At 46.4% G+C, this 25,902-nt stretch overlaps 1 protein-coding gene across 3 annotated transcripts in view; it reads right to left on the reverse strand.

The window, feature by feature from the left end:
- LOC118399726 (integrin alpha-7) overlaps positions 1-25,902 on the reverse strand; it is a 92,124-nt gene that overhangs the window by 58,542 nt on the left and 7,680 nt on the right. For all 3 annotated transcript variants that reach the window (XM_052474058.1, XM_052474057.1, XM_052474059.1), the window contains exon 2: positions 2,843-3,050. In XM_052474058.1, the coding sequence (XP_052330018.1) occupies positions 2,843-3,050 (208 nt within the window). The remainder of the gene's footprint in view (positions 1-2,842; positions 3,051-25,902) is intronic.

Here is a 25,902-nt window from a genome sequence, read left to right on the forward strand (position 1 = left end):
TCATTGATGAGGTCCTACAGGTTTAGCAGGTAGAGTAGCAGGTTCATTGATAAGGTCCTACAGGTTTAGCAGATAGAGTAGCAGGTTCATTGATGAGGTCCTACAGGTTTAGCAGATAGAGTAGCAGGTTCATTGATGAGGTCCTACAGGTTTAGCAGGTAGAGTAGCAGGTTCATTGATGAGGTCCTACAGGTTTAGCAGATAGAGTAGCAGGTTCATTGATGAGGTCCTACAGGTTTAGCAGGTAGAGTAGCAGGTTCATTGATGAGGTCCTACAGGTTTAGCAGGTAGAGTAGCAGGTTCATTGATGAGGTCCTACAGGTTTAGCAGATAGAGTAGCAGGTTCATTGATGAGGTCCTACAGGTTTAGCAGATAGAGTAGCAGGTTCATTGATGAGGTCCTACAGGTTTAGCAGGTAGAGTAGCAGGTTCATTGATGAGGTCCTACAGGTTTAGCAGGTAGAGTAGCAGGTTCATTGATGAGGTCCTACAGGTTTAGCAGGTAGAGTAGCATGTTCATTGATGAGGTCCTACAGGTTTAGCAGGTAGAGTAGCAGGTTCATTGATGAGGTCCTACAGGTTTAGCAGGTAGAGTAGCAGGTTCATTGATGAGGTCCTACAGGTTTAGCAGGTAGAGTAGCAGGTTCATTGATGAGGTCCTACAGGTTTAGCAGGTAGAGTAGCAGGTTCATTGATGAGGCCCTACAGGTTTAGCAGGTAGAGTAGCAGGTTCATTGATGAGGTCCTACAGGTTTAGCAGGTAGAGTAGCAGGTTCATTGATGAGGTCCTACAGGTTTAGCAGGTAGAGTAGCATGTTCATTGATGAGGTCCTACAGGTTTAGCAGGTAGAGTAGCAGGTTCATTGATGAGGTCCTACAGGTTTAGCAGGTAGAGTAGCAGGTTCATTGATGAGGTCCTACAGGTTTAGCAGGTAGAGTAGCAGGTTCATTGATGAGGTCCTACAGGTTTAGCAGGTAGAGTAGCAGGTTCATTGATGAGGCCCTACAGGTTTAGCAGGTAGAGTAGCAGGTTCATTGATGAGGTCCTACAGGTTTAGCAGGTAGAGTAGCAGGTTCATTGATGAGGTCCTACAGGTTTAGCAGGTAGAGTAGCAGGTTCATTGATGAGGTCCTACAGGTTTAGCAGGTAGAGTAGCAGGTTCATTGATGAGGTCCTACAGGTTTAGCAGGTAGAGTAGCAGGTTCATTGATGAGGTCCTACAGGTTTAGCAGGTAGAGTAGCAGGTTCATTGATGAGGTCCTACAGGTTTGGACAGAGGCGGCAGAGAAGCTAAGTAACTGGAATAGATGGTCTAGTACACTACAGACATGCTAAACACATCTCGTACAGGTGGGCACAAGTTTGCTTCATTGAATTGGTCCCACAGGTCTGATTCATTGAATTGGTCCCACAGGTCTGATTCATTGAATTGGTCCCACAGGTCTGCTTCATTGAATTGGTCCCACAGGTCTGATTCATTGAATTGGTCCCAAAGGTTTGATTCATTGAATTGGTCCCACAGGTCTGCTTCATTGAATTGGTCCCACAGGTCTGGGTCTTTGAATTGGTCCTACAGGTCTGATTCATTGAGTTGGTCCCACAGGTTTGATTCATTGAATTGGTCCCAAAGGTCTGATTCATTTAAAAAAATATTTATATTTAACTGGGCAAGTCAGTTAAGAACAAATTCTTATTTACAATGACGGCCTAGAAACAGTGGGTTAAATGCCTTGTTCAGGGGCAGAACGACAGATTTTACCTTGTCAGCTCGGGGATTCAACCCAGCAGCCTTTCGGTTACTGGATCAACGCCCTAACCACTAGGCTACCTGCCACCTCTTCATTGAAGAGGTCCCACAGGTCTGAACAGAGGCAAAGCAGTAGTAGTACCATCTCAGCATAACTGAGACAACTACAATAGATGGCTAGCTATTCTACAAACATGAGTTCTTCCTAACTCAGCCTTTCCCAAACTCTGTCTTGGCTAGCCCAAGGGGTGCGTGTGTTGGTTTTTACCCTGGTACTACACAGTTGATTCAAATAATCAAAGCTTGATGATTAGTTGATTATTTTAATCAGCTGTGTAATACAAGAGCAAACAAAACATGCACCTCTTGGGGTCTCGAGGACCGAGTTTAGAAAACGCTGTCCTAACCACTCAAACTGACTAGGGAAACCTCTGGACCCGAGCTACAGGCTCTAACTAGGGCCTGGAGTTGGTCAGGGAAACATCTGGACCTGAGCTAGAGGCTCTAACTAGGGCCTGGAGTTGGTCAGGGAAACATCTGGACCTGAGCTACAGGCTCTAACCAGGGCCTGGAGTTGGTCAGGGAAACCTCTGGACCCGAGCTACAGGCTCTAACTAGGGCCTGGAGTTGGTCAGGGAACCCTCTGGACCTGAGCTACAGGCTCTAACCAGGGCCTGGAGTTGGTCAGGGAAACCTCTGGACCCGAGCTACAGGCTCTAACTAGGGCCTGGAGTTGGTCAGGGAAACATCTGGACCCGAGCTACAGGCTCTAACTAGGGCCTGGAGTTGGTCAGGGAAACATCTGGACCCGAGCTACAGGCTCTAACTAGGGCCTGGAGTTGGTCAGGGAAACATCTGGACCTGAGCTACAGGCTCTAACTAGGACCTGGAGTTGGTCAGGGAAACCTCTGGATCCGAGCTACAGGCTCTAACCAGGGCCTGGAGTTATTCAGGGAAACCTCTGGACCCGAGCTACAGGCTCTAACCAGGGCCTGGAGATGGTCAGGGAAACCTCTGGACCCGAGCTACAGGCTCTAACCAGGGCCTGGAGATGGTCAGGGAAACCTCTGTGTGATTGTGTACTGTGTACTAACCACCACCTTTCCTCCAATCCCCTGGCTCTTGACTGTTACTCCTAGCCACTGGTTGTCCTTGCTTTCCCAGTCGAGGTTTACGTCTCCATCGATGTCCACGCGCTCGCAGTCAAACTCCTCGCCTGTGATTGGACAGCGGTACAGAGCGCCAGGGCGCTTCCTGTGCATCATGCCCAATCCTCTGGCCCGCGGCGCCCCCACCAGGATCCTGTCCGCAAGACACACAAACACACATGAATTTCTATGGAAATGGACATTAAAAGTGTTGTAGCATAGCAAATTGTATTATATTGTTTCATACTGTATGTGATTGTTTCTGGAAGTATCCATTTAAAAGGGTAATGAGTAGTTGCTGCATCCATTTTTGGACTTATAAATGAATTAATTGTTAAATTTTCAATGCTTAGCAGGACAGAAAATGGTCCAATTCACAATCTTATCAAGAGAACAACCCCGGTCATTTCTCTGCCTCTGATCTGTCAGACTCACTAAACACAAATGCTTGATTTGTAAATTATGTCTGAGTGTTGGACTGTGCCCCTGGCTATCCGTAAATTTAAAAAACAAGAAAAATGGTGCCATCTGGTTTGCATTATATAAGTATTTTTAAATTATTCATATTTTTACTTTTACTTTTGATACTTAAGGATCTTTTTAAACCAAATAACTTTTATAATTATACTCAAGTAGTATTTTACTTGGTGACTTTCACATTTACTTGAGTTATTATCCATTAAGTTTTCATTTTAGTCAAATATGACAGTTGCTTACTTTTTCCACCACTGTCTTTTAGGCCAGGAAAGCTTCCTTCACACACACGACTGTTACTAGGAGCATAGTCTCTCATGACAGACTGATCGAAACACAAATGATTAAGTAGCTGGCCAGCACACTCAAGATTTGGTTCTGGGTTCTGGTGATACTGGCAACATACCTACAAGCCCAATAGTCACCCTCTGATCTGTAAACACCGTGGGCACCATACTGTAGTTATGGACTTTTATTGGTTCCTGGAGTTGTTTCTGGTCAGGTCACATGTTCAGAAAACAGGAAACCCTTCCGACACTACGGTTTAATGTTTCGGTTTGAAAAATGCATCAGGACACATTACCAGCTTTTTCATTTCACCAGGCTGCCAATTTGAGGAGCCGCCTGAAGAGTGAGAGGAATGGCCGATAGAGAAACCCAGCAGTGCTGAGGCAGAGAGCTCGTAGTGAGGACGACTGGCTACTATTCTGAACTTTGTGTGGTGATCTTTCTGGCACCCAGAACTGCTGAGGCATCAGCCAAATGGATGTTACACAGACGGGACGAGGAGAAGTCCAGAGGCTATAAGACTCAGGCTGGTTCCCAGACTTGACCTCTACAAGATCATCAGCAGACTACATCAGCCATCATCTACCATCCTCTATCCAGCTCTCTCCACTCAAGGCATAAACTGACCCTCTCCATCTTCGGAGGATAAAGATTTCAAAGACTTCTATTGGTTGACCTGTCTTGACATATTGCTTGTTTGTTTTTGAAGCGCTTTGAGATTCTATGAAACTTGATATAGAAATGTAATAAATTACGATTATTGTTATGTATGACCTGCTCTCCTGAGCTAGTTAGTTTAGATGTTGTATATTTGTTGTTGATCTAGAAGAAAAAAATGATCTAGAAGAAAAAGAAACGCACACCTATTAAGACGAGGTGCTGGCTAGCGAAGTAGAAACTTGAAAATAAAAGAGAGACGCACACTCTTGGAGCTCAGATGCATAACTCAGCGTTGTATATTTGTTGTTAACAACAACCTCAGTTACTTTCAGTGAGGTCTCTATTCTTTGACACACAAAGCATCAACGTATTACTGGGAGGTTGTATCTATCACTGATACTACTATGTGTTATCATGATTCCCTCCCCCTCCTATCTTTTGTAACGGTTGCATTTTCAGTGGCTCTGGCTTCTGCCTTATACGGGCTGGCTGGTCCAGGGGGCTGGCTGGTCCAGGGGGCTATTTAAAAACGCACCATGGAACAACATTCCAACCAACCAATTCTCTCTCTCTCTCCTATCAGCCATCGCATGGCACAGGCCCAGAAGCTAGACACAGAGAAAGAGGGGGAGAGTGGGGGGAGTGGGAGAGAGAGAAAGAGAGAAAGAGAGAAAGAGAGGAAGAATGAGTCAAGAGAGGGAATTAGAAAGAGGTAGAGCAAAAGGGGGACAGAGGGAGAAAGAGGGACAAAAGAGAGAGAGAGAAAGAGGGAAAAAGAGAGAGAGAGAGAAAGAGTGCATGAGAGAGAGAGAGAGAAAAGGGTCATGTTCAGAATGAGACAATTCTTTGAAATGGCTATAAATATGGTCTAGTTGAGGGGAACGCTACGTAAGTAGCTAGATGTACCCAGGCTTTCCAACGTTGGGTAGCTTCACTTAACTTCACATTCCAGCTAAGGATTCATCCGGACTACGGAGGTGGATACTGCTCTTTCGCCTGCCGTTAACTCTAGCAGGCTTGTAACTGAGCGTGTATGTCACACGTGGATAGTCGAACGTCGAACTCTTCATTCAGACAATGCAGAACCATTAACCAATGGGAGAGACAGAGAAACATTTACATTTGTACCGAAAGCAACATGAATTAAAAGCTTTCTTGCACGTTTAGCAGGCTATGGTGTGAAAGAGGCTTTTAGATATTTTAATATTACTATATTTTAAACACACAACAACAACAAAAACATTTTATTAGCAAACTATTTGGTAAATATTGAATTGGTCATTTTCCTCAGATGTGATTGGTCCTCAACCCGTGGCTCAGACATTTTCATTCAGGATAAATGCAGTTAGCCTGCGCCAGAGCAGGTTAGTCCTGAAGGATACGTTGCCGTAGAAATTTGCCTGGCTAAAAGGTAACGGTAATCCCAAGTTGAACTCAGAATTGACCGAAGTTGCCTCGCTAACTCTTCAAACCTGATTGGTAGTATAGGGCTCAGACAGAAAGACAGAGGCCTGAAGTGGTTGAGCATGGTGAATTAGTAGCCTGTCAGTCGTCAGTACCACACTAAAACTGACGGCAGGTTGTTGGATTAAGATAATGTATTTACAAGTGTAGAAATCACACACTGTGTGAACGAATGGCTAAGACAGTCATTCCTAGCCTGGAGTGACTCCTAACCACTCCTGAACTCTGTCTGTGCTTGAGCCAACTTCTCCAGTGTTCATTGTCATGTCATGACAGCAAATGAGGGGTAGTAGGCTAATACAATACAGTTCAATCTGGCGACTAGGCTAAAGTCACTCCTTGCACTGAGACATGGCTGTGTAGACTCCTATGGTGTTTAGAGAAGTCAACAGTCATGTCTCAGAGCACAATTACTTTGTTAAAGCTATGTGTAAAGTGGGAACAGGCTGGAGGGCTCCAGGCAGGATAACAGTTGGTGTATCTAACCTGACTACAGGGTAACCGTTGGTGTATCTAACCTGACTACAGGGTAACAGTTGGTGTATCTAACCTGACTACAGTGTAACAGTTGGTGTATCTAACCTGACTACAGGGTAACAGTTGGTGTATCTAACCTGGTGTCAGACTGGACCCTGATCTCTCTTTTGACAAACATATCAAGACCGTTTCAAGGACAGTTTTTTTTCCATTTATGTCACATTACAAGAATCAGAAACTTTCTGTCCAAAAATGATGCAGAAAAATGAATCCATGCTTTTGTCACTTCTAGGTTAGACTACTGCAATTCTCTACTTTCCGGCTACCTGGATAAAGCACTAAATAAACTTCAGTTAGTGCCAAACTTGGCTGCTTGAATCTTTTATTATAATTTTTCTTCACCTATTTTTTCTCCCCAATTTCGTGATTTCCAATTGGTAGTAGTTACAGTCTTGTCTCATCGCTGCAACTGCCGTACGGACTCGGGAGAGGCGAAGGTCGAGAGCCATGCGTCCTCCGAAACACAACCCAACCAAGCCGCACTGCTTCTTCACACAATGCCCATCCAACCCGGATGCCAGCCGCACCAATGTCTCGGAGGAAACAGCGTACACCTGGCGACCGTGTCAGCGCACACTGACACCACAGGAGTCGCTAGTGTGCGATGAGACAAGGATATCCCTGCCGACCAAACCCTCCCTAACCCAGACGACGCTAGGCCAATTGACAGCTGCTAGAATCTTGACTAGAACCAAAAAATGTGATCATATTACTCCAGTGCTAGCCTCTCTACCACTTGCTTCCTGTTAAGGCAAGGGCTGATTTCAAGGTTTTACTGCTAACCTACAAAGCATTTCAAGGGCTTGCTCCTACCTATCTTTCCTGATTTGGTCCTGCCATACATACCTACACGTACGCTACGGTCATAAGACGCAGGCCTCCTAACTGACCCTAGAATTTCTAAGGAAACAGCTGGAGGCAGGGCTTACTCCTATAGAGCTCCATTTTTATGGAATGGTCTACATACCCATGTGAGAGACGCAGACTTGGTCTCAACCTTTAAGTTATTATTGTAGACATCTCTTCAGTAGGTCCTATGATTGAGTGTAGTCTGGCCCAGGAGTGGGAAGGTGAACGGAAAGGCACTGGAGCAAGGAACCGCCCTTGCTGTCTCTGCCTTCCCCTCTCTCCACTGGGATTCTCTGCCTCTAACCCTATTACAGGGGCTGAGTCGCTGGCTTACTGGTGCTCTTCCATGCCGTCCCTAGGAGGAGTGCGTCACTTGAGTGGGTTGAGTCACTGACGCGACCTTCCTGTCTGGGTTGGTGCCCCACCCCCTTTGGCTGTGCCGTGGCGGAGATCTTTGTGGGCTTTACTCGTCCTTGTCTCAGGATGGTAAGTTGGTGGTTGAAGATATCCCTCTAGTGGTGTGGGGGCTGTGCTTTGGCAAAGGGGGTGGGGTTAGATCCTGCCTGTTTTGCCCTGTCCGGGGGTATCGTCGGATGGGATCAGTGTCTCCCGACCGCTCCTGTCTTAGCCGCCAGTATTTATGCTGCAGTAGTTCATGTGTCGGGGGGATAGGATAAGTCTGTTATATCTGGACTATTTCTCCCGTCTTATCTGGTGTCCTGTGTGAATTTAAGTATGCTCTCTCTAATTCTCTTTCTCTCTTTCTCTCTTTCATTCTTTCTTTCTCTCTCTGGGAGGACCTGAGCCCTAGGACCATGCCTCAGGACTACCTGGCCTGATGACTCCTTGCTGTCCCCAGTCCACCTGGCCATGCTGCTGCTCCAGTTTCAACTGTTCTGCCTGCGGCTATGGAACCTTGACCTGTTCACCGGACGTGCTACCTATTATTATCCCAGACCTGCTGTTTTCAATTCTCTAGAGACAGCAGGAGATGTAGAGATACTCTGATTGATCGGCTATGAATTCAGAGATTTCCATACCCAACTATAACATCTTCCGTCAAGATAGAACTGCCAAAGGGGGCGGAGTCGCAGTCTACTGCAGAGATAGCCTGCAAAGTAATGTCATACTTTCCAGGTCCATACCCAAACAGTTTGAACTACTAATTTTGAAAATTACTCTCTCCAGAAACAAGTCTATCACTGTTGCCGCCTGCTACCGACCCCCGTCAGCTCCCAGCTGCGCCCTGGACACCATTTGTGAATTGATCGCCCCTCATCTAGCTTCAGAGTTTGTTCTGTTAGGTGACCTAAACTGGGATATGCTTAACACCCCGGCAGTCCTACAATCTAAGCTAGATGCCCTCAATCTCACTCAAATCATCAAGGAACCCACCAGGTACAACCCTAACTCTGTAAACAAGGGCACCCTCATAGACGTCATCCTGACCAACTGGCCCTCCAAATATACCTCCGCTGTCTTCAACCAGGATCTCAGCGATCACTGCCTCATCGCCTGTATCCGCCACGGAGCCGCAGTCAAACGACCACCCCTCATCACTGTCAAACGCTCCCTAAAACACTTCTGTGAGCAGGCCTTTCTAATCGACCTGGCCCGTGTATCCTGGAAGGACATTGACCTCATCCCGTCAGTTGAGGATGCCTGGTCATTCTTTAAAAGTAACTTCCTCACCATTTTAGATAAGCATGCTCCGTTCAAAAAATGCAGAACCAAGAACAGATACAGCCCTTGGTTCACTCCAGACCTGACTGCCCTCGACCAGCACAAAAACATCCTGTGGCGGACTGCAATAGCATCGAATAGCCCCCGTGATATGCAACTGTTCAGGGAAGTCAGGAACCAATACACGCAGTCAGTCAGGAAAGCTAAGGCCAGCTTCTTCAGGCAGAAGTTTGCATCCTGTAACTCCAACTCCAAAAGTTCTGGGACACTGTGAAGTCCATGGAGAACAAGAGCACCTCCTCCCAGCTGCCCACTGCACTGAGGCTAGGAAACACGGTCTCCACCGATAAATCCATGATTATCGAAAACTTCAATAAGCACTTCTCAACGGCTGGCCATGCCTTCCGCCTGGCTACTCCAACCTCGGCCAACAGCTCCGCCCCCCCCGTAGTTCCTCACCCAAGCCTCTCCAGGTTCTCCTTTACCCAAATCCAGATAGCAGATGTTCTGAAAGAGCTGCAAAACCTGGACCCGTACAAATCAGCTGGGCTTGATAATCTGGACCCGCTATTTCTGAAACTATCTGCCGCCATTGTCGCAACCCCTATTACCAGCCTGTTCAACCTCTCTTTCATATCGTCTGAGATCCCCAAGGATTGGAAAGCTGCCGCAGTCATCCCCCTCTTCAAAGGGGGAGACACCCTGGACCCAAACTGCTATAGACCTATATCCATCCTGCCCTGCCTATCTAAGGTCTTTGAAAGCCAAGTCAACAAACAGGTCACTGACCATCTCGAATCCCACCGTACCTTCTCCGCTGTGCAATCTGGTTTCCGAGCTGGTCACGGGTGCACCTCAGCCACACTCAAGGTACTAAATGATATCATAACCGCCATCGATAAAAGACAGTACTGTGCAGCCGTCTTCATCGACCTCGCCAAGGCTTTCGACTCTGTCAATCACCAAATTCTTATCGGCAGACTCAACAGCCTCGGTTTTTCGGATGACTGCCTTGCCTGGTTCACCAATTACTTTGCAGACAGAGTTCAGTGTGTCAAATCGGAGGGCATGCTGTCCGGTCCTCTGGCAGTCTCTATGGGGGTGCCACAGGGTTCAATTCTCGGGCCGACTCTTTTCTCTGTATATATCAATGATGTTGCTCTTGCTGCGGGCGATTCCCTGATCCACCTCTACGCAGACGACACCATTCTATATACTTTCGGCCCGTCATTGGACACTGTGCTATCCAACCTCCAAACGAGCTTCAATGCCATACAGCACTCCTTCCGTGGCCTCCAACTGCTCCTAAACGCGAGTAAAACCAAATGCATGCTTTTCAACCGATCGCTGCCTGCACCCGCATGCCCGACTAGCATCACCACCCTGGATGGTTCCAACCTTGAATATGTGGACATCTATAAGTACCTAGGTGTCTGGCTAGACTGCAAACTCTCCTTCCAGACTCACATCAAACATCTCCAATCAAAAATCAAATCCAGAGTCGGCTTTCTATTCCGCAACAAAGCCTCCTTCACTCACGCTGCCAAGCTTACCCTAGTAAAACTGACTATCCTACCGATCCTCGACTTCGGCGATGTCATCTACAAAATGGCTTCCAACACTCTACTCAGCAAACTGGATGCAGTCTATCACAGTGCCATCCGTTTTGTCACTAAAGCACCTTATACCACCCACCACTGCGACTTGTATGCTCTAGTCGGCTGGCCCTCACTACATATTCGTCGCCAGACCCACTGGCTCCAGGTCATCTACAAGTCCATGCTAGGTAAAGCTCCGCCTTATCTCAGTTCACTGGTCACGATGGCAACACCCATCCGTAGCACGCGCTCCAGCAGGTGTATCTCACTGATCATCCCTAAAGCCAACACCTCATTTGGCCGCCTTTCGTTCCAGTACTCTGCTGCCTGTGACTGGAACGAATTGCAAAAATCGCTGAAGTTGGAGACTTTTATCTCCTCACCAACTTCAAACATCAGCTATCCGAGCAGCTAACCGATCGCTGCAGCTGTACATAGTCTATTGGTAAATAGCTCACCCTTTTCACCTACCTCATTCCCATACTGTTTTTATACTGTTTTTATTTATTTACTTTTCTGCTCTTTTGCACACCAATATCTCTACCTGTACATGCCCATCTGATCATTTATCACCAGTGTTAATCTGCAAAATTGTATTATTCGCCTACCTCCTCATGCCTTTTGCACACATTGTATATAGACTGCCCATTTTTTTTCTACTGTGTTATTGACTTGCTAAATTGTTTACTCCATGTGTAACTCTGTGTTGTCTGTTCACACTGCTATGCTTTATCTTGGCCAGGTCGCAGTTGCAAATGAGAACTTGTTCTCAACTAGCCTACCTGGTTAAATAAAGGTGAAATAAAAAAAATAAAAAAAATAAAAATGAAAAGCCAACTGACATTTACTCCTGAGGTGCTGACCTGTTGCACCCTCGACAATCACTGTGATTATTATTATTTGATCCTGCTTGTCATCTATGAACACTTGAACATCTTGGCCCTGTTCTGTTATAATCTCCACCCGGCACAGCCAGAAAAGGACTGGCCTTCCATCATAGCCTGGTTCCTCTCTAGGTTTCTTCCTAGGTTCTGGCCTTTCTAGGGAGTTTTTTCTAGCCACCGTGCTTCCACACCTGCATTGCTTGCTGTGTGGGGTTTTAGGCTGGGTTTCTGTAAAGCACTTTGAGATATCAGCTGATGTACGAAGGGCTTTATAAATACATTTGATTTGATTTTGATTTGACTAAAGCTACAGGGTAACAGTTGGTGTATCCAGGATGGGAGGGGGGTAGATCTACATCCCTCTCCTCTTCTCTCCCTCTTCTCTCCCCCCTCGTCACACCCTCTGTCTTGACACTGTTTCCTCTACAGTCCCTTACTATTTTCGCATCTGTAGCGGACATGAGTCGGTTATGGTCACGTGATGAGATAGCCCCACCTGCGCACTTCAAAACCTGTGTCTGCCCTCAGCACAAGAGGGATTTTGTTCTTGGCCTAAGACGTTGGTTGCTGCTGTGGGAGACCCGGGTTCATGTCCCTCGTGTACACAGATACGCACTGACACATACAAACACACGCACAGCCAGCCCAGCCAGCCAGCCATCCAGCCACCCAACCAGCCCTCTAGTCTGACAGCCAGCCAGTAAGCCACCTAGCCAGCCCTCTAGTCTGACAGCCAGCCAGCAACCCAGTCAGCCCTCTAGTCTGACAGCCAGCCACCCAGCCAGCCACCTAGCCAGCCCTCTAGTCTGACAGCCAGCCACCCAGCCAGCCCTCTAGTCTCACAGCCAGCAGACCAGCCAGCCCTCTTGTCTAACAGCAAGCCATACAGCAAGCCATCCAGCCAGCCCTCTTGTCTGACAGCCAGCCAACCAGCCAGCCCTCTTGACTGACAGCCAGCCACACAGCAAGCCATCCAGCCAGTCCTCTTGTCTGACAGCCAGCGAAACCAGCCAGCCCTCTTGACTGACTGCCAGCCACCCAGTCAGCCATCCAGCTAGCCCTCTAGTCTGACAGTCAGCCATCCAGCCAGCCCTCTAGTCTGACAGCCAGCCACCTATCCAGCCCTCTAGTCTGGCAGCCAGCCACTCTGCCAGCCACCCACCCAGCCCTCTTGTCTGACAGCCAGCCACTCTGCCGCCACCCAGCCAGCCTTCTTGTCTGACAGCCAGCCACCCAGCCATCTAGCCAGCCCTCTAGTCGGACAGCCAGCCACCCAGCCAGCCACCTAGCCAGCCCTCTAGGTTGACAGCCAGCCACCCAGCCAGCCCTCTAGTCTGACAGCCAGCCACCCAGCCAACTACCTAGCCAGCCCTCTAGTCTGACAGCCAGCCACCCAGCCAGCCACCTAGCCAGCCCTCTAGTCTGACAGCCAGCCAACCAGCCATCCCTCTTGTCTGACAGCCAGCCAACCAGCCAGCCCTCTTGTCTGACAGCCAGACACCCAGCCAGCTACCTAGCCAGCCCTCTAGTCTGACAGTCAGCCATCTATCCAGCCCTCTAGTCTGGCAGCCAGCCACTCTTCCAGCCACCCAGCCAGCCCTCTTGTCTGACAGCCAGCCACCCAGCCAGCTACCTAGCCAGCCCTCTTGTCTGACAGCCAGCCACCCAGCCATCTAGCCAGCCCTCTAGTCTGACAGCCAGCCACCCAGCCAGCCACCTAGCCAGCCCTCTAGTCTGACAGCCAGCCACCCAGCCACCCAGCCAGCCCTCTAGTCTGACAGCCAGCCACCCAGACAGCCCTCTAGTCTAACAGCCAGCCACCCAGCCAGCCCTCTAGTCTGACAGCCAGCCAGCCAGCCAGACAGCCCTCTAGTCTGACAGCCAGCCAGCCACCCAGCCAGCCCTCTAGTCTGACAGCCAGCCAGCCACCCAGCCAGCTCTCTAGTCTGACAGCCATTCACCCACCCAGCCAGCTTTCTAGTCTGATAGCCAGCCACCCACCCAGCCAGCTCTCTAGTCTGACAGCCAGCCACCCAGCACCGCCACCTCTAGTGCAGCAGCCAGCCACCCACCCAGCCACCTTGCCAGCCCCCTAGTCTGACAGTAAATATTTTGCTTTTCAACATCTCCTTCACCAGTCTTACTCATGTGTTCCAAATGGCACCCTATTCCCACATAGTGCACCTTAACAGCTCCCTACAACATTGGCTTACTGTTTCCCTAATAGCACAACACACTTCCATGGAAGTGCAGTCATGCATGCCACATAAGTGATCTTCTCACTTAATGAGTCAAAACCTACATGACTGTGTCCCAAATGACACCCAATTACCTATATAGTGCACTATGTAGGGAATAGGTTGCTATTTGGGAAACAGTTCATGAGAAACAGCATCTGACATTATTATTAGACCTGGGTTCAAATACTATCAAAAACATGTTAAATACTTTATCTCAGCTTGATTGAACTTGCCTGGCACAGTGGAATCAATAGAAAGGTCACAACAGTTCCAAACCCTACACATCAGGCACACCAGGAAGGCTAAAGGAAAGATTTCGAATACTATTTGAACCCTTTTCTGATGTATGAGCAGCCACCGCCCATAACCTAGGGAATCTGTGCTAAGCTAAGCTAAATAAAGGGGACCTGGGTAAGAGAAACAAGTTATCACTAAAAGCATGATAAAAAGTTTAACCCTGTAAACAACAGCATTCATCTAGTCCTCTGGTTTTTAAGGTAATACCTAAACTCTCCCACGTTATTGCATGTCCTGTAGACACACATTACACAGGCAGGTGTTTGGGTCCACTGGGGCAATATAACATATTCCATGCAGGAAAGTGGAGCTCGGTCTATGCTGAGAGGAATATACTGGTACGTTGGCTTCCAACCTGTATTTGCAGAAATAGAAGCTTATACTAATCTAAGGATCCAGTACATATGAAGTTTAAACACCTCATACACTATCTATAAGGCTTTACTCACAAAGACACACATCAATTCTGAAATTCACAGAGGGATTCATAGCACTTTCAACACGCAGTTACTATAGATATATAGGTTCTGGCTATACAATGTTCACTGCAGATGTTATTGACCTTGAAGGAGATGTACTGCTGTTTCCAAGGCTTCTTCTGTTATATGCAGATTGTATGTTAATCTGCATTTAACAGAGGAAGCCCTGAAAACAGCAGTGCATCTCATTCAAGGTAAATTGACTTGATGAAGCCGACTGCAAAATGCAGTGTTCCTTCCATTTGTAATGAAATGCAATCAATAAAAAAAGTACCGATCAAAATTTAATCAATGAAAATTGTAACAGTCAATATTCGATCAATCAAGGTTGGTCATTGTTTTTGTATTGCAGTCCACAATATACCATTATGCCAGCTAAATACAACATCTCCTCTCTCAGTTGTCTCATCTTTCAATAATCCACAGAGGGAAGATATCCACACCCATAGAGATCCTATTAAGTGTTCCAGAATGGGTAAAACAAAAACGGCAGCCATATTGGTCAGGGAGAAATAAAAATAACAGTCTAATTAGAATGAATGGCAGTAGAAGCATAATCCTGATTTTACCGAAGGAGGAAACTAAAAGGCATGTGATATATCAGAAATTGTGTAATAGAATTATTGTCAACCTAAAATATTGATATATAATTAATTATATGGGTTTTATACACATTTTCTGTATAAATATCCTCTAAACCACAGACTAATGCTGAGGGGAGAACGGCTCATAATAATGTCTGGAACGGAGCAGATGGAATGGCATCAAACACCTGGAGACCATGTGTTTAATGTACATGATACCATTCCACTGACTCAGCTCCAGTTATTACCACGAGCCCATTCTTCCCAATTGAGGTGTCACCAACGTCCTGAGCTCTAAACTATATGTAACATTTTGTTTTCTTGGAAAGCTTTAAGTGCTGTTATATGATCCAATGTCAGTACTTTTTGCATTCACAACTTGTCTAAGTCCTATCATCAACTGATTAGAGCCAGTGTATGGCTGGCGATTGACTGCATTGTTTGAATGGAATGTTGGCATACACTCAGAGTCGATATTTAAGTCATAAGGAATTCCCCTCGACCACAAATTTGGAAAAACAAACATTCTTTCCATTGACCCCCATTGTGAAGAGCCAACTTCGTCATCGATTGTTTGTTGTACAGAAATAACAAAACATGCTGAAGAGCTGCTGTGTTGTTCAATGTATATGTAACCAGGTCAAACATCCCAACCCACAGTGTTCCCACTTAAATAGAGCCTGCGAGAAGAGCCCTGTGGCTTCAGGCCATTCAGCGGGGGAGAGTGGGAAATGTGGGGACCCGGTGTCCAAGTAGGGTATACATAGCTATGTTGTGGAAAACATTTCATCACAGGCAAGACATTTAACTTGTTTAGTATAGTCCGTTTGTATCTCAAATCACTACTTGTAGCTGTATACACTGAGTGTACAAAACATTTGGAACACCTTACTAAAATTGAGCTGCACCCCCCTCCTTTTCCTCTCAGAACACAAGGTGTCTACAAGGTGTCGAAAGCGTTCCACAGGGATGCTGACCCATGTTGACTCCAATGCTTCCCACAGTTGTGTCAAGTTGGCTGGATGTCCTTTGGGTGGTGGACCATTTTTGATCCACACGGGAAACTGCTGAGCATAAAAAATCCATCAGTGTTGCAGTTCTTGACACAATCAAACTGGTGTGCCTGGAACCTACTACCGTACCCCGTTCAAAGGCACTTAAATCTTTTGTCTGCCCATACACCCTCTCAATGGCACACATAACAAAGCATGTCTCGATTGTCTCGAGGCTTAAAAATCCTTCTTTAACCTGTTTCCTCCCCTTCATCTACAATGATTCAAGTGGATTTAACAAGTGACATCAATAAGGGATCATAGCTTTCACCTGGATTCACCTGGTCAGTTTGTCCTGGAAAGAGCAGGGGTTCCTAATATTTAGTTCACTCAATCTAGTCCGTTTGTTTGTTTTGTTGGTCGTGGCTCGCTTAATGTTCCGGTCAGTAGCTAGCTAGCACTGACTCACGTGGCTGCTAGCGGCATCAGGGAAGTCCTACAATATTAGGTTTTTCTAAGTAGTGAAAATGCTAGGGAGAAGGCAATGTTGAAAAGTCATCTTTAGACATATTGTACTTTTCTTAAATGTAGTTTTGTCATTGACTAAAACAAGCAGACAACAAGAAACTGTTTGCAAAAGGTAAAGTTTTTGCTGTGAACCATTTGGGTAACCTCATGTGTTGTTTTCCCATAAGGTGGACGGAGCCGCGACTTTCAATCTTAAATCAACTGGGAGTATTGACAGTAAATTTGAAAAATGTGTGCAATCATTCTTCTTACACTGTCTGGCGAGCTAGCTAAAAAACACAATGCAGATAAATTCTTCAAATTCAGTATTTTACACAAAGTCTTATCACAGCACTGGCAAACCATGGTTGACCTTTATCCCATCACATGACCATTATAGTATTCTAATTCCTAATGCTATTTCCACACACCCCACTTCCCTCTCCCCCTGGCTTGATGGGGTATCTGGGTGTTGAGTGTGAAGGTGACAGAGTCTGTTGGAATGCCCCCCATGTAGCCACCAGTACCACAGAATCCTACACACACACACACACACACACACACACATAATTCCTGGCCTGCCAACACAAGCCACAGCGTGCACCTGTATTAAACACCACTACGTGACAGAGAGGACTTCTCTCGTGATCCATTCACAGTTCCATTCAGAAAGCTGCACATTTTCCCACGATGTCAATGTCCTCCTGAAGACTCGTGTTAGCTCCCTCCCTGAGATGGTCTTCAGTCACACAGACAATACTCACCAAAAAGGGATAGATGTAAACTAATTGAAAATGTGTAATGATTCTGAGATTCTTCCTGAAGATAAAAGAAAGATAGCCTATTGTCTACAGAGAGACAGACAACCAACAAAGGCCCGTATTCAAACAGCCCCAGCACAAGGTGCACCTGTGTAATGATCATGCTGTTAATCAGCTTCTTGATATGCCACACCTGTCAGGTGGATGGATTATATTGGCAAAGGAGAAATGCTCACTAACAGGGATGTAAACAAATTTGTGCACAGAATTTGAGAGAAATGCGTATTTTTTTGTATGGAATATTTCAGGGATCTTTTACTTCAGATCATGAAACATGGGACCAACACTTCACATGTTGCATTTATATTTAGTTCAGTTAAGATTCCTTGGCTATAAAGATGGGGAAAGGTCTGTCCATAATTAACAGATGCTCTGTTTTTATGACAGCACACCCCAAAAAGCAAGTCCTGCAGGCTGCAGTTTTGTCTAAACTTGATTATTGTCCAGTCATGTGGTCAAGTGCTGCAAAGAAGGACCTCGTTAAGCTGCAGCTGGTCCAGAACAGAGCTGCACGTCTTGCTCTTTCATTGCAATCAGAGAGCTAATATTAATACTATGCATGGCAGTCTCTCTTGGCTAAGAGTTGAGGAGAAACTAATTGCATCAGTTCTTCTTTGTAAAAGAAACATTTATGTGTTCAAAATTCAAAATTGTTTGTATAGTCAACTTAAACACAGCTCTGACACACATACTTACCCCTCCAGACATGCCACCAGGGGTCTTTTCACAGTCCCCAGCCCCAGAACAAATTGAAAGAAACATAGAGTAATATACAGAGCCATTATTGTATGGACCTCTCTTCCATCTCATACTGCTCAAATGAACAGCAAACCTGGTTTCAAAAAACAGATAAAGCTCCTCTCCCCTGTTTGACCTAGATAGTTTGTGTGTGTGTTGATATGTAGGCTGAGTGCCATTTTTAAATTGAGGTAGTTCTGTCCTTGAGCTGTTCTCGTCTATTGATGTTCTGTATTATGTTTCATGTTTAGTGTGAACCCCAGGAAGAGTAGCTGCTGCTTTCGCAACAGCTAACGGGGGTCATCATAAAATACCAAATACATATCTCCTATTATTGACTGATATAACTATTAAAGACACATCTATTATTGTCTGATATAACTATTAAAGAGAACTATCATTGACTGATAGGACTATTAAAGTAATCTATTATTGACTGATAGGACTATTAAAGTAATCTATTATTGACTGATAGGACTATTAAAGTCATCTATAATTGACTGATAGGACTATTAAAGTCATCTATTATTGACTGATAGGACTATTAAAGTAATCTATTATTGACTGATAGGACTATTAAAGTCATCTATAATTGACTGATAGGACTATTAAAGTCATCTATTATTGACTGATATAACTATTAAAGACACATCTATAATTGACTGATAGGACTATTAAAGACACATCTATAATTGACTGATAGGACTATTGAAGACACATCTATAATTGACTGATAGGACTATTAAAGACACATCTCCCTATTATTGAGACAAAACAACACCCTTCTTGTCACCCCATTCACCCTCACATCCTAAATGTCCCCATCACACACACACAAAACAGATTCACACACTCGCGCATGCACGCGCACGCGCACACACACACACACACACGCACACAGATAAAACAACATCTCACGGCACAACACCACGCCCCTATTCGACCTAGATATTTTGTGTATTGTATTTATATGTAGGCTATACGTGCCATTTTTAAATGTATGTAGTAGTTCTGTTCTTGAGCTGTTCTTGTATACTAATGTTCTGGATGATGTCATATTTCACTCACACACCCCAATCACCCTGGTTCCCATGTGGTTACTGAGGAGGATGCTCACTGACCCCAACACACAGGATCCTGTTCCCCACCCCCCACCTGGACCCCTAGTTGTCCTCCATTCTCCACACCCACCCCCAGTGATCCCATCCTCCCTACCCATCCTCCCATGCTCCCATCCCTCACCCATCCTCCCATCCCCTAGTCACCCCTCCCTCACCCATCCTCCCTACCCCCAGTCACCCCATCTCTCCCTATCCCATCCCCCAATCACCCATCCTCCCATCCCCTAGTCACCCCTCCCTCACCCATCCTCCCTACCCCCAGTCACCCCATCTCTCCCTATCCCATCCCCCAATCACCCATCCTCCCATCCCCTAGTCACCCCTCCCTCACCCATCCTCCCTACCCCCAGTCACCCCATCTTTCCCTATCCCATCCCCCAATCACCCATCCTCTCATCCCCCAGTCACCCCTCCCTCACCCATCCTCCCTACCCCCAGTCACCCCATCTCTCCCTATCCCATCCCCCAATCACCCATCCTCTCATCCCCCAGTCACCCCTCCCTCACCCATCCTCTCATCCCCCAGTCACCCCTCCCTCACCCATTCTCCCATCCCCCAAACCCATGACACTCTCTCTCTCACTGAGCTCAGTTCCTCTCTCAGTTAGTGACTGAGCAGCCATTCCTTGTGTGACTCAGACAGCTTGAAGGGTCCCCATATCATTATTTCAGTGGCAGCTTGTCGGCGACCCTCCGTTGTGACTCACATCTGATCTCACACAGAAGCTGTTTTTAACAAGCTTATCCTTCCACTTTATGTGACACATACGACAATGATGACACACACTTCAAACCTGGTCCTGGATCTGTTTGTGCTGCCTTGCCAACTCCTATTGTCACGGTTACACTAAACAATGACCATAGGAGTTTTCAAGACAGCACAAACAGATCTGTGACCAGGCTATATTTCCACCAAAAGGGAGATGGAATGCCAACTGGAGAGAGAGAGAGACACACATCTTCTGTTGACTTTGACAGGCTATTGTTTAGACAAACAAGTGGGGCACAGGCCGCAGACACTCTGTAATCAAAGCATGAAGAAAATCAGCTTATCCACAAAGAAACTCTTGTGAGAAAAAGTTGTGCCTACATTCTGATTAATGGTAATGCATTACTTTATTTGAAGATAATAACATAAGAAATCGGTTTCTAAAGGAGACTTGAAGTGCAGATAAATCATTCATTCATTCCATGTGAGAGTTAGTTGTTAGTCCTCTGCAGTCAGTGTCTCCCACAAACTCAGAATGAGTCCCTGATGCCCTGGAGGCTGATACCCTGATGCCCTGGAGGCTGATACCCTGATGCCCTGGAGGCTGATACCCTGATGCCCTGGAGGCTGATACCCTGATGCCCTGGAGGCTGATACCCTGATGCCCTGGAGGCTTACCCTGGAGGCTGATACCCTGATACCCTGGAGGCTGATGCCCTGGAGGCTGATGCCCTGGAGGCTGATGCCCTGGAGGCTGATACCCTGATACCCTGGAGGCTGATGCCCTGGAGGCTGATACCCTGATACCCTGGAGGCTGATGCCCTGGAGGCTGATACCCTGATGCCCTGGAGGCTGATACCCTGATACCCTGGAGGCTGATACCCTGATGCCCTGGAGGCTGATACCCTGATACCCTGGAGGCTAATACCCTGATACCCTGGATCCTGATACCCTGGAGGCTGATACCCTGGAAGCTGATACCCTGATACTCTGGAGGCTGATACCCTGGAGGCTGATACCCTGATACCCTGGAGGCTGATACCCTGATACCCTGTAGGCTGATACCCTGATACTGGAGGCTGATACCCTGATACCCTGATACCCTGGAGGTATTAGATTCAGCCTTTTATGAATTGAAGGACAATTATGAAAAACAGATAGACAAGAATGACAAATCATTTAATACGTTTGTTTCTCTTTTTCATTGTAATTTTTTTTTTTTTGGGGGGGGGGGACTAAAATAGAGACACCCCAAATGTCATGGTATAATACATACTGGATGGCACTTTCAAGTGAATTTACTGCTGTAACAAGACTTTTGGAATTGATTCATGATTTATTTTAACAGGAAAATGAAACCTAAGGTGAAGAATTTAATGTGGTAAAACATCTTAATTATATTGAAAAAATCCACCTTGCATCGATTAAAGTTCAAAATGTTATGGCCCCCCTTTAAACTGGGTCTGTGCCCCATCTTGGCCACGCCATTGACCTAAACCGTTAGGGCGAGGGACTATAAAACTGATCTTAGTTCAGTGTGTAGGGGAAACTGAACTCAACACACTGAACTGAAACAGAGGGCTACAACAACTGTGTAAACTGGGGACAGGAGGGTCATTATGTATGGCTTTACAGCTATATGGCTTCATAATGGTCCACAGAGCAGTCTAGTCCAGACCAGCAGGGAGTCCAAGGGCTTCTTTTGACAGATTTCAGAAAAGGGTGTTTTCCCTGCTGATTGTTTTTCTGTTTTCCTGATAGGAGAACAACAGCTGAGACGACTGTGGTCTGACTCATCAAACCTTTAAGTACATGTCTAATGCCCACCCTGGAGAGTACTGGATTGGACATAGAAGGGGGAGAGGGGGGTGGCATAGAGAGAGAGAGACAGAGAGAGAGAGACAGAGAGAGAGAGAGAGAGAGAGAGAGAGAGAGAGAGAGAGAGAGAGAGAGAGAGAGAGAGAGAGAGAGAGAGAGAGAGAGAGAGAGAGAGAAGAGAGAGAGAGAGAGAGCGAGAGAGAGAGAGAGAAGAGACAGATAGAGACAGACAGAGAGAAAGAGACAGGCAGAGAGAGAGCGAGACAGAGAGACAGAAAGACAGAGAGACAGAGAGACAGGGAGAGATGGGGGAGAGAGAGAGAGGTGGGGGAGAGAGGTGGGGGAGAGAGAGAGAGAGAGAGAGAGAGAGAGAGAGAGACCCTTGAATTTAATTGAATTTAATTGAGAGAGAGAGAGAAAGAGACAGACAGAGAGAGAGAGGGGGGAGAGAGATGGGGGAGAGAAAGACAGGGGGCAGAGAAAGACAGTGACAGCTGCAATACAATACCAGTTGAATAACTATCCAGTGAGTGCATGATCCATGGATTTTAGTCATAATGGAAGTTTTCATGCTTGAGATTATTCACATACAGACTCAATGTATCTCGAGTTTCACTGATCACGTCTTTCCATTAGTATCCCATCATTGCACTGTCTGCAGTCCTGGACTATGAAAACTCAAGAACACTCTATACGTTCACAATATGTAGCCAGAAACAATGGACCTGCTGAAGGTTGAAATGAACAAACATATTCCAACTCTATCGATGATCCTTATGGCAGAACAGAATAGAATAGAATCTAGTCGAATCTCATAGAACAGAATATAATCTAATAGAACAGAACGGAATATAACTAAATAGAATCTAATAGAATAGAATCAAATAGAACAAAATAGAATGTAATAGTATAGACTAGAATAGAACATTATCGAATATAATAGAACAATATAGAATATAATGAAATAGAATATAATCTAATAGAACAGAATTGCACAGAACATAATAGAATAGAAATGAACACATCATAATATAATAGAATCTAATAGAATAGAATAGATAAAAATCGAATAGAAATTACTAGAACAGAATCTCATAGAACAGAATAGAATCTAATAGAACAAAACAGAATATAAAACAAAATAATGTAATAGAATAGAATATAATCTAATAGAACAAAATAGAACAGAATATGATCTAAAATAGAACATAATCTAATAAAATAGAAGACTATAAAATGTCAAATGGATGCCAAGCAGATGCACAGATGTTATAGATATAATGGAAAATCAAAGACGACGGCCAACTAACAGAACATGAATAAGACCACTGATATGGAACAAACCAGGAGGCCGTCATCCATGCACACACCTGGCCACTGGGAATGCTTAATTGCTTAATCTGCACCCAGTCCACACAGTATACCCCCCCCCCCATCAATTAATTCCTGAATAAATATTGAGCCAAGCCATTGACTGGTCCTTTAGCATTCTGATCACACTGCCTGCTCCCCTTGGCTGCCGGTCCAGTTCTGCTTCAGTAAGCATTCCACTCAGACCAATCTGCTGTCTAGCCTCGAGCCACAGCAGCAGGTCATCTGTTTACATTATCTGTCCCCTGCTATCCTACCTCAGGTGTAACCAGGCCTTTATGGATTTTGCTAAACTGATTGGGAGTGCTGGGCTGCTGCCTGTAGTATGCTCCCATTCAACATTCATCAAATTATACATTCCACTTGAAATAATAATAATTATAATATGCATACCATTTCGCAGAAACAAATTAGAATCATGTATGCACATATGGGTGGCTCCAGCAGGAAATGAACCCACAATTCCTGGCAGTGTAAACACAGTACCAACTCTGATCCAACTGAGCCACACAGGATTTCCTGAGACCTGTGATGATGTGCTGTGCTGTGTGTGTATATTTATACACTAAGTGGACAAAACACTAGGAACACCTGCTCTTTCCATGACATAGACTGACCAGGTGAATCCAGGTGAAAGCTATGATCCCTTATTGATGTCTCTTGTTATATCCACTTCAGTCAGTGTAGATGAAGGGGAGGAGACGGGTTAAAGAAGGATTTGTAAGCTTTGAGATAATTGAGACATGGATTGGGCAAGACAAAAGATTTAAGTGCCTTTGAACGGGGTATGGTGGGTAGTAGGGGCCAGGTGCACTGGTTTGAGAATGTCAAGAACTGCAACACTGATGGGTTTTTCACGCTCAGCAGTTTCCTGTGTGGATCAAAAATGGTCCACCACCCAAAGGACATCCAACCAAATTGACACAACTGTGGGAAGCACTGGAGTCAACATGGGTCAGCATCCCTGTGGAATGCTTTCGACACCTTGTAGACTCCATCCCCCCGATGAATTGAGGGTGTTCTGTGGGCAAAAGTGGGTGCGGCTCAATTTTAGTAAAGTGTTCTTAATGTTTTGTACACTCAGTGTATGTAGATTCTTTACATATGACTATGTTTACATGCAGTATGTCTCCCGTCATACAGGCCCTGGATTAAATGTGTAGAAGGTCATGATTTATGAATATCTGCAGTTTCAGTGGAAGGTGGAGGGGGAGGAGGAGGGAGGGGAGGGAGGGAGGGAGGGGGGGAGAGGAGAGATGAGGAGGGAGGGAGGGAAGGGAAGGGAGGGGGAGATGAGGGGGAGGGGAGGGAGGGAGGGAGGGGAGAGGGAGATGAGGAGGGAGGGAGGGAGGGAGGGAGGGAGGGAGGGAGGGAGGGAGGGAGGGAGGGAGGGAGGGAGGGAGGGAGGGAGGGAGGGAGGGAGGGGGAGGGGGAGGGGGGAGGGAGGGAGGGAGGGAGGGGGAGATGGGAGGGAGGGGAGGGAGGGAGGGAGGGAGGGAGGGAGGGAGGGAGGGGGGAGGGAGGGAGGGAGGGAGGGAGGGAGGGAGGAGGGAGGGAGGGAGGGAGGGAGGGAGGGGGAGAGGAGATGAGGAGGGAGGGAGGGAGGGAGGGAGGGAGGGAGGGAGGGAGGGAGGGAGGGAGGGAGGGAGGGAGGGGGAGGGAGGGAGGGGGAGATGGGAGGGAGGGAGGGAGGGAGGGGGAGAGGAGAGATGAGGAGGGAGGGAGGGAGGGAGGGAGGGAGGGAGGGAGGGAGGGAGGGAGGGGAGTGGAGGGGGAGGAATAGAGGGAGGAAAGGATAGAGAGAGGAGCTTCCTACGCCTTCCATGTCACAGTCGGGTGCTTGAGTCAACTAGAACTAATTCATGACCAGCTGAGCTGTTCATCATTGAAACAACAGAGACAAAACAACTCTCTTGTCCGGAGTTGAATCATACATCAATGATTAGTCCCCTATCCTAGCCAATAGAGAGAGAGAGAGAGAGAGAGAGAGAGAGAGAGAGAGAGAGAGAGAGAGAGAGAGAGAGAGAGAGAGAGAGAGAGAGAGAGAGAGAGAGAGAGAGAGAGAGAGAGAGAGAGAGAGAGAGAGAGAGACTGGATTGATCTCATTCTCTTGCTGTTTGAAGAAAGTAATTCTGATCCTGTAAACGATCAGACTGAAGTGTGTTCTAAATGCTAAGGAGTCACAGTGTGTGTGTAGCTCACTGACGAATGAGCAAGCAGTTAAATTATGTTACACACACACACACACACACACACACACACACACACACACACACTCAAAGACAGAACAACGGAGCAGAAGGTTTGTTTTGCGCGTCCATCAGATCTTAGCTAGCAGTGTTTCTCCCTGACTCTGCAGATTGTCTTTCCCTGTCTGTCTGTTCTGTCTGTAGCCCTCGCTGCCTGTCTGCCTACATGTGCTGCACAGTAATATTGCCAAAAGCTCTCACGCTGCTCCCCACTGAGGTTTTATTCACTGGCTCCACCGTGGGAGAATGTTAAAAAGACAGAGAGGGAATGGTGTGGGAGGAAGAAACACAGCAGCGTGCTGTGTGTGTGTGTGTGTGTGTGTGTGTGTGTGTGTGTGTGTGTGTGTGTGTGTGTGTGTGTGTGTGTGTGTGTGTGTGTGTGTGTGTGTGTGTGTGTGTGTGTGTGTGTGTGTGCGTGTGCGTGTGTGTGTATTTGTGTGTGTGCGTGTGTGCGTGTGTGCGTGTGTATGTGTGTGCGTGTGTGCATGTGTGTGTATTCGTGTGTGCATGCGTGCATGTGTGTCTGTGTGTGTGTGTGCAACTTTGTAATACTGTAGTACACAACACCCCTTTCTCCCCATCGCTGATCCATCACAAACAGGTAAACACCAGTACAAGCACAATAGCAATGCTCCGACATTT

The sequence above is a fragment of the Oncorhynchus keta genome, chromosome 21, assembly GCF_023373465.1.
Source record: "Oncorhynchus keta strain PuntledgeMale-10-30-2019 chromosome 21, Oket_V2, whole genome shotgun sequence".
NCBI classification, from domain to species: Eukaryota; Metazoa; Chordata; class Actinopteri; order Salmoniformes; family Salmonidae; genus Oncorhynchus; species Oncorhynchus keta.